The sequence below is a fragment of the Notothenia coriiceps genome, unplaced genomic scaffold (genome assembly GCF_000735185.1).
Source record: "Notothenia coriiceps isolate Sejong01 unplaced genomic scaffold, NC01 NC01_scaffold00004071, whole genome shotgun sequence".
NCBI classification, from domain to species: domain Eukaryota; kingdom Metazoa; phylum Chordata; class Actinopteri; order Perciformes; family Nototheniidae; genus Notothenia; species Notothenia coriiceps.
Genome location: NW_011336772.1, coordinates 111,072 through 121,539, shown reverse-complemented (window position 1 = coordinate 121,539; position 10,468 = coordinate 111,072). Strand labels below are relative to the sequence as shown.

At 37.8% G+C, this 10,468-nt stretch overlaps 1 protein-coding gene across 1 annotated transcript in view; it reads left to right on the top strand.

The window, feature by feature from the left end:
- The first annotated feature begins 4,531 nt into the window (after positions 1–4,531).
- Positions 4,532–10,468, top strand: part of si:ch211-225h24.2 (testis development-related protein) — a 15,082-nt gene continuing 9,145 nt past the window's right edge. The window contains exon 1 of the mRNA XM_010767132.1: positions 4,532–4,948. Coding sequence (XP_010765434.1) covers positions 4,862–4,948 — 87 coding nt within the window. The 5' untranslated portion in view covers positions 4,532–4,861. The remainder of the gene's footprint in view (positions 4,949–10,468) is intronic.

The following is a 10,468-nucleotide window of genomic DNA, read 5'->3' as shown; positions in this document are numbered from 1 at the left end:
AAAGAAATTGTGTGTGTGTGTGTGTGTGTGTGTGTGTGTGTGTGTGTGTGTGTGTGTGTGTGTGTGTGTGTGTGTGTGTGTGTGTGTGTGTGCGCGTGTGCGTGTGCGTGTGCGTGTGCGCGTGCGTGCGTGCGTGCGTGCGTGTGTGTGTGTAGTGTCCAAAGTGGAGTTCTCAGTGTTTAGAATGTAATCTTACAGTATCATATGAAAAAGAAGAAATATCAAAAGTAGTCCAATGTATGAAGTCCAGCAACACACTTGTGAGACTGTGTAACAGTTGCTTCTGATGAATCAGAAAACATTGTAGAACCCCTCACTTTCTTACAGCTAGTGCGAGTGTGTACAAATAATGACTCTTTGCTCATTAGCTGCACATATGGTCAGTGGCAGAGCAGCTGCAGGCCACACTGTTAACCTACAAATACAAGCATTGTGCCAAAGTGTTAGTCAGCACTTTATTTGGGTTCTCTGGAGTCTAAAGTTCAAACCCAGAGCATGGCAAGTGCCGAGTAAACACCCCATGAAGGGTCTTTCAACGAGACACTGAATCTGTATCAGCGGGTGGCTCTCTGTTGAAGATTGTGACCTTTGACTCCCTTGTGGATGTGAATTCTTTCAGCGTTTATACAATATGTCCTCCTCATATCAAATTACTTTTGGGAGTTTAAAGTTAACAACAAAACTGTAGATCATAATCGAGCCATAAAATACTGTAACTTGCAACAATCATCAACAATATATGTAGTTGTATTCTTTGTTTCTTATTTTCACACCTGTATATTACTTTTCTTTCTCCCTTTACCTACACACAAACATAAACACACTTGTGCACACATTTTCCAGCATGATGAAGCACAATTATTTGTTTTGCCTGGTCTATTTGTGTGTTGATGCAGCACTTTCCTCCATCCTTTAAATGGCTCTTCTTAGACAGCGGAGAAGCTTAGCCTTGTTTTAAACGTGGTCTCTACCTTGAGCTCATTAAAACACCTCCCGTGTTCAGGAGATCTTTTTTTTCTTTCTTTCCTAATCCATGCTGCCATGCTGTGACACACAAACACAAAACAACCCCACATATAACAATATAATATATGAACATGACCTAAACATATTAGATACATTCACAGAGGAAGTTGCAGTCGTGTGGATGTCTGATGTTAACTGGCAGCTTGTTACCAAACACAAGGTGGGTGTGTGCCAAGGCACATCCAATCTATTTTAGGTCTGCTGTGCAGAATTGATGAGCTGTGACTGAATATTACCTTCTTGTGAATGGACTTAGGAGCCAGTTACAAGCCTTTAGTAAAACTAAAATGTCCTCTTGCAAATATAAAACTGTTGAGCTCCTTACACTAATTAAGAAAAGGTTGGCCGCAGATGTATAAAAAGACAATCAATACTAACTCTTTGCTTGAAGGACAACTTAGATCAATCTAAATGTACTTCAAAGCTCTACACTTACTGCCCCTTATTTCTGTGAAAAAAAGCTGCACCAAATGAGCCAGCACTAAATTCACAGGTGTCCAAAACTTGACTACCTGCTCTACAGCTTCAAGACCCCCAGGTTCCAACACCTTACCCCCTCTTGTGACCTTTGACATTTTCTAGCAAAGACTTTCATTCTCACATTTTGTTTCCTTCTATATTTCTTCTGAAAGAAAGCTGAAGTTTAATGAGCAGGTTCCCTCTAAAAAGACAGGCAGGGCCATTGTTAAGAAGAAAGCAGGCAGAGAAAGAGGAGCATCTTTCCAAACCATCAAAACCATTTGAACTACGTAAACTATATTAAAGATTAGTTTTTAACACAATAAGGAGACTGGAAGTGCAGATAAAAGGGAAAAAGTACAAAGATAGTTATTATTTGGCTTGTAATTTTAAAGTTACACACTTCAAAGATTCTTATTTATTCTGATTTAATCACATACAATTGTTGTGTAAACATGTTAAAAGGTTTAAGTGCAATGTAGAATTGCAGTCTTGTTGAAACAAGCTTTCCCACTAACAATGAGCAACCCTGAGCTTTTTTGCCTGATCTTACCGACTTTGTTGATTGAAAACTTAAAACAAGCCTTACATTGAAATTACATAATAAATATTCTACAATGCTCATAAATGCAGAGTTTAAATCACTCTTAATACAAACTGTTCATTAAAGCTACACTGAATACAGTCTCTAAGGAACATCCCACAGAGTTGGCCTGTGAACACAATTAAAGCTTTAATCTCTGTTCCTGGCTAACACGTTTTGATGTAGTCCCCTGGGAGAAACCCTGTGACCTTTGAATCAAGTCAGCTAGTTGTTGAGTCATGCTGTATCTCTGCCAGCTCCTTCTTTTTGCTGATTAAAATGCCTTTGTGAAAAAATATATTTTAGGTCTATTTAACCAGTTCTTATAATTTATAACTCAAATAAAAATGATGATGAGAACAAAGACAGGGTAAAAAATAAAGTTTTATACAAGATATTTACTGTCTTGTTCTGACTTCATGGAGAAAAAAACAACTTAGCATTAAAGAAGTTAAGCACATTGCCCCAGACATTCTTAAAGACTAGTTTAAACTGCACAGTACAGTACATCTGTGTCCATGTGAGACATTCAAAGCAGGTTGGATAATCCCAGCTGTGTTCCATTATAACTGTGACCCTGTCAGACCTTACCTGCTGTCTCAATGATTAGAGCCACTGTCGTAGGAGGCTCCTTAAAAATATGCATATATATAGTACATCTAGTGGGTGTTCTTGTTGGTATTCTGAAAAAGATGGTATAGTTTATTAGCAGATAATCCATACTTCTAACACAGTATGAAGGACGTCAGTTTATCCTCTCAGATCCATGAGTTCCTAGAGGGGTTTCTAATTTGTAAAAAATAGTCTTTGTAGGGCAAAGACTATCAAGAGGATTGATTAGTGACATCCATGTCGCAACCAGGGCCACCTAGACTGTAAATAACCAATGTAGAGATACTCTGGGAATACACATCCAAGAAAGGGTCTTACATTTGCAGTTGACTAACTGATGAGCTCAGAGGTCAGAGGTCACTGACCTCCCTGTTGATGGGTGACGGACATATAACAGCCAGTCATTGCTTGTGTCAGCTGCTAATGAATAGCTGACACTTACATATATAAAAGTAATCAATAACGAACCTTACTGCAAATTGACTTTGGTGCACACAGACACAACAACATTGCATAACACCTTGTATGACTTAAACTCTGCTGTCTCAAAACCTTTTCCGGGCAGAGAGATTGTGTAGAATTCTCAAAAACCGCGTCTGTGTTTTTTGCGTTTTTTCCTATAAGTTCTTACAATCCACATTCCCCACTGACTTTACTGTATAATGTGGACATTGAAATGGGAATTTAAGAACCTTTGAATCAGGTGAGTGGTCTTAACCGGAGCTAAACTGTTGCTATTTTAAGCGGCCAGCGTCAGCCCCGCAGCATAATGTGTCATTTCTTTCCTCTTGCGTCAGAGGTCTCAGGGAGAGAGAGATTTCATTCTTACAAAAATACATTTCCAATGTCTAAAAGGTCCTCCTGTCCTCTGTTTGTATAACACATTACGTTTCCTAACCCCCAAACAGGTAATAACCGTACTGAAATACATTTTATTTATTTTATTCAACAAACAATCTTTGTCTATAGTTAATACAGGATCGGCTTTTACAAAAGTTGAGATAGAAACAAACCCTCAGTTGTTTTCATTCTAAACTCACTCAATGATGGATTTAATTCCTGAAAATATTTGGAGGATCACAGTGAACCTTTAACCGAATACTCATCTCAATACATCAACCAACTAAAAATAATTCATGATTGAATAGAAAAAACCTAGATTAAGATTTTTCGTTGTTTTGAATGTGTGCCCACTGTGGGCAATGTGTCTATATCCTAATAATCATTTCAGAACTCCTTGTGTATCATATCCCACTTTGATAATACTGAAAAACACTAATAGGAAAAACACAGCAGCAAGACAATTACATATAAAATATATTTAAGAAAATATTTTTATAATTTGTATGACTTGGTATAATAGGATTTTACATTACATACCACGACATTTTTTTAAAATGAATAACGATGTATTGTTGAAGATGAAGCTGCCTATACGAACATTAATCATACGATGACCAGCAGCAACATAACTGACTGGTTTATGAATTAATAAGTATAATCCAATAATATGGTACTTTTATTTTGGTTTTCAAGACTGAAGTATTCACATTGTGTTGCTGCTATTTTACTGAAGTAAATAATCAGATTAGGCTACTTCTAGTTCTTTCACCTCTCCTTATGTCAGAGTATATCATTTGAACATAAAACAGACAATATACATATTACAAAAAAATACTCAGGCAACAGCTTCCAAATATCCGTTTCCGTGTTTATTGCAGTCTACACATATCAAAGATATGAAAAAGGGACAATATATTTGCATGATGCTTAGTTCTTGCATCGGCCGGAGATGAGACGTATGACCCCTTCCTCCTTCTTCTACCATGGCAACATCAAGGATCCGGAGCAGGGACGACGACTGGGAGGAGCGAAGGTTTGAGGTCCAGGTGGTCGAGCCTACGTAAAAACGCACTAAACACACTCCAAACACTTGCGGAAAAGGCGGAAAAAAGCTCGATCGTTGCAGTTCCTGTCACTTGTATGACTTAATAAGCTTTTCGGAGAAAGCTGTCTGGATTTGTTTCTGGAGAAATAACCAAAAGAGCGGAACGTGCAACGGAGGTGCGTTGCTAGGACATTAAACGGACAAAACGGGACCAACTGTTCAAGTTGAACCTTAGAATTTGGGCCAAACAAGGCAACCGGCCAAGACGGTTTATTTCAGCGACAAGTGGAGATATGTTTAAGAAAAGCAAGAGTAAAGTGCTGGTGGATTATGCGTCAGAGGAAGACGACATGTCCTGGCACCAGCATCACTCCTACAAGGTAATGACACGGATTGAAACAATGTATCTCTAACAATGACAACTATTTACTGTATGATAGTGTGTGTCTTTCCTCAAACAATAGTGTTAGAAAATGGCTAAATGATTCCTTGGAGCTCGGCTCAAATGTATCAATCCACTTGTTCAGTTGTCTTCTAAATGTCAGGATATGAATATGAGGCTCAAGGGATTTAGTGAGTCAAAAAAACATTGTATGACAAAAATATATTTCCCCAAATACAATTTTAAAACAGCTTAAATTATTTGTTAAGATGGATACTTTTACACAAATTATTTTAAAGTAAATTAATATTAAATCCATGAACTGTAGACATAACTTATTACCCATCTCAAAATTATTTAAACTACATTACCCAACTTTGAAGCTGATACATTTCCTAAAAAGGTGAACAAATACATCTGATTCTGTTACTGAGATTGTGGAGCAGAGGGAAGAGGACAAGTGCTCAAACTTTTGTCATGCTAACTGAGGAGGAAGTGACAGAAAAGAGGTAGCTCAATGTGTCCCAGAGAGAGCCAATCCAATCCTAACATAGGATACATGAAGACTGCAAAACTGTAGCAATATATAACAAATCAGTTTAAATAGAAAACATTCCACATTGTGCTTCTTTGAATATAGGATACATATCAACATGAATTACATATAACATTTTGATTGTCAGAAAGGACTAATATGTAAAAATGAATATAAACACACATGCTCTTTTAATACAAATCAACATTAGTCAGTTGAGCAATGGTGTGTGAGGTCTAAGAGCCGCTGTATCAGCAGGCAGCTGGGATCTGTCAAGGTATTGGGGGGCATAGGGGAGAATCCATGATCACACACACACACACACACACACACACACACACACACACACACACACACACACACACACACACACACAAAGGCCAAAAGTCATAGCAGTCCCGTCTTATTCTAAATAGTAAGCTGCATGTTTATTTGTTCAGCTTCTTGCTGTAAAATCCTATCTAATTTGTACTTTTTCACCTTTGGAACATATTTGTATTATAGTAGAATTTAAATGAGACAAGTATCAGATTTTGACTTGTAGTAAAGTCCTAAATGCTACTTAAAGGAGCCCTAACATGAGTTTGGTTGATATACAGTAAATTATCAAACGTCCTTAGACATAGCTTAAAACTCACAGACACATTTATCCATAAAGGTTAGGGGCACATAAGCAATTTAGCGTCATTGTATAACACATGGTTGCAGGGGTCAAAACAATGTGCTATCATCATGCGTCATCTTTTTTCTTAGCTTAGCTTCTGTAAGTGTGATAAAAATGTATTCAAACTATTATACTGTGAATAAAGGTTTACTGGAGAGACTAAATAAAAGTATTCAGTTGCAGGCTTACTAACACGTCAATATCATGTGATATAGTGCTTGAATTGCTGAAGTAAAACCAAACATTGGCGGATAAGATGATCATGAAAAAGGAGGAGCAATATCACATAGAAAAAAAATGAACGTGATTTTACCCATGACCTGCATTTGAGCCACACAGCAATCCCTGGATGAATAAAGGCAATTGGGAAGATGGACCAACACCACTTCCCAGCATTTTTTAATATGTTGTGATAATGTCGAGATCTGTGACCCTTGGATGGGTTTTATTAGACTTCTTTACTTCCACCATGGGAACCAACGCAAGTGTCTCTTACCTTCACAGAGCTGCTCAGAGTTCAGTTTGTGTCTCTCTCTCAAGTCCTCACCAGATCTTAGAACGATGAGAGCTGGTCTGGGATCAGGGCAGTGACTTCTCCTCAGAATTCCTGGGAAAGTCATCAGGGAGGTCCCCTTGAGTCGCCATGGTGATAAAGTACATGGATGGGTCAGGGGTCGGGTCATAAAATGTTGTAAACAAAGTGAAGAGGCAGATCGAGCCCAGCAATGATACAGGATGAACCAAATAGTTATGATAACAACTTCTGGACTTCATGGCCTTTCCTTTCCCTTATTTACAATCCGATGGTCACCCAGAGAGGGTCAAAGATATTTGCGTCATGATCACTTTCATGAATGTTTTAGTTTAAAAAAAAAAGAAAGTTATTTAAGATTCAATAAAGATAATCAGACTGACTGAGTTAAACAAATTAGAAATCAACATTAAAGCTACAAAAAAGTGAAATTCAAAAGGAAAGGGGTTCAAAATATGCTTATGGTATAAATAACAATCTTATTTAGTAACTTAAAACGTTTTTCTTGACTATTCACGTTATATATCACACAATAAGGAAACACTCATTACAATTTCCGACAATGCAAGTTGACATAATCATATTGTTTGTTTGTCTGTTCAACAGTTCGTATCTTAAATACATACAGTTTCGTGGAACACAAGGAAACCAGCAAAAATTAAAATGCTAAGTTGATTAGAAAATGGAACAGACACAGATTTACAGATGCAAATAAAATGTATTTATTTGTGTTTAATGACTTATACAACTTCTACAAGGCTCCACAAGTCCTGCTCTTTTTTTACTTTCTCCATATTAATCCTGGTGGTACAGGGATAAAACCACTTGTCTGACTCTTGTACAAAGCTGTATTTTATTTCTTGATCAAAATGTTATGTTTGCTAATAATCATTAAATGACACAGTAGGCCTCTTAGTTACATAGTGTTTGTTTTCTGTTATCTCCATTATGTTTTATGGCAGTGGAGATTATTTTCCTATTGTGTCAGTCAAATTAGTTGAAACTATCAGCATCGCCCATACAGACAAACTGCAGACAGACAAAGACAGAGAAGTATAAAGGGATAATAAGATAATAATAAAAGAGGCAGAGCATAAAGGGAAAAATTAATATCCACAGTGCTCCAGGCCGACTACAGACCAGGCCCTGTACCGCAGCTTGCCTTCACTCCACTGAGGTTCAACAGGCTGCTTGAGGCTCCTGTGAGCTTGCAGGAGGTGCGTGTGCCTGTTTGTCTTTGGCTTAAAGCGCTAACACACCTGAATACTTCAATAACATCACCCTAAACCACCACCGTCACAGCACTCTTTGTGAAGTGGGATCATGAGAGTACAGATCAGGCCTGAGCATTAACTTCAGAAGACCTCACATATAAATACTTAGTGGTGATGAGAAGAAAGGTAAAGCCTCTGTGGATCAACTGTTGAAGGGGTTAGGGTTTAACTCAAATCAAATCAAACGCTGTGAGTTTTAACTGAGAAGTTAAGGGTTTGTCTGAAGCTTTCATAACTTTTGAAGCAATAATTTGACGTTCAAAATATGATTATTCTTTGTGGAGAATTACGTTTATCATGAAGCCGTAGCAGCTTAGCGCACAGACTGAATACAGGGGGAAACAGCTAGCTCGCCTCTGTGAAAGGACTCGAGGAAGTCACTGTTTCTAATGTAAAACCACAAGCTGTAATTTTGACTGATGAATAAGATATGGTGGGCTAATTAGTGAGATTTAGAGATGCTATAGGCCAGTTGTCTTCTGACACATGCATCATTCCAAACCATTATTACAAGCAGCTGAGTCGGGAACTTGCCTCCAACTTGAGATGCTGGCAATTTCTGACAGTAATGTTATCTCATGCTCAATAAACTCCATCATTGACACTCATTGTTTCTGCTGATTTAAAAGGAGCCATACACAGATGTGGGTATCTGGTCTTGTTTGTATCATACCACCAACAAAAAAGGCACATTTTGGTTATTCCTGTTGTAAAAGCTGTTCTCCTGTGTCTTCCCACTTTGCTTGATTGTCGCATTAAAGCTGTTTACCCCATTTTCCAGTCTTTATGCTCAGCTAAACTCAAATTGTCCTGGCTTAGTCGCCCTATGTTGACTGCACAGGTATGAGAGTGGTAGCAACATTCTTAACTAACTAACACAAATACTTTAGGTAGATGTGGCCTAGTGTTTGTCAGACAAAAACATGTTGGACAGTGTGGTTTGTTATTGACTATTGTTGGGTTGCAATGCCTTTCAAAACCTCAGTTTATACTACTGTGTTAAAATTCACTGTGCGTCTGTATTGCCTAGTAATCTGGCATTTAAAAGACAACACTGGTGAAATGTACACACTTGTACACAGACCCAGTCTAAGAGGAACAAAAGAGGCACAAACCCCCCCCCCCCCCCCCCAGGTGCCAGAGCAGAACTCTTGATTTCTGTTGGCAGGAGTGTTTCTTCCACCCGAAACACTACTCTCTCCCCCCTGAGTCCCCCCCTTCTTTCACTCTTTCCTCTGTTCCAAATTGTTAATGCTTTTACGCTCTGACAGTAGTCAGCAATCAGTATTGTGTCTTTGATCAGCTCAGGTGGCGGAGACCCAGTAGACTTTGCTCAGACATGTCCAACCAGCGTCTCTCCTCCTCTCTCTCATGGAGTTGTTAGCTGTAAGAAGTTCTTATAGCTTTGATCATTTTACAGGAATTCTGGCTCCACTTCAGTAATCTCAGGCTCAGCTGTATGTCTGATGACTTCTTGCCGCCCCCTTATGATTTTAATGTTTTCAAGTCTTTCGGAGCAAATCCAAGTCATGTTATATTTCTTAACGAGTCAATCCCGTACTGTAAATATCAGTCAAAATGGATATAAAAGGTTAAAAACAACATTATTGAATGTGCTTTATCATTTTTATGGCACACTCAAGTCACAGGCATACAGCCATGTTCAGTGGTTTAATATATTGAAGTACATTTACTCAATTACTGTGCTTAAGTAAGATTGTGGGGTACTTTCATTCGATTATGCTACTTTATGCTTCTGCTCCACTACATTTTAGAAGTAAACATTGTTCTTTTTACTTTACTACATTTATTTGAAAAAAAGTTACTAGTTACTTCACATATTCAGATTATAAGATAATACAACATATATAAATGAATACATATACTATGATGATACAATTATAGGTTAAGATATAGAGCAGCAGTATATATAAGTAATAAGTAATTACAATTAGCTCCACCTTCACCAGCTGGGATGAACACATAATCAAGTACATTAAATGATTCTGAAATAGGACATCATGCACAATAGGTACTTTTTGTTGAAAAATCGTTTTTTTTACCATGTAGTATTTCTACTTTTACATAAGTAAAATATCTACTTCTTCCACCACTGGCAATGTCTTACCAAAACAAAGTTACAATATGCTTCACATAAAATAATAAACAAAGAAACTATCACACAAATAATATACAAAGGAGATATGACAAATGGAATAAAAGCCCGGAGACTGAAGCACAATGGAGCCAAAATAGCTCTACTTATATACTCAAATAGTGTAATGTACTGTTGAGGCAATAGGTCATAACCTTATTTCTCTCTCTTTTGTTTAAATATGCCCTCTGAGTTCAGTAGCTTCCCCTTCCATCCCTGCATTTTGCCCTCCAAACAGAGCATGTTTATTTTACACCTCTTAAAAAAAGGTTGCCTTCTCAGGAAAGCCTACACACACTCCACACACACATCACCGTCGTGTGTGTGTGTGTGTGTGTGTGTGTGTGTGTGTGTGTGT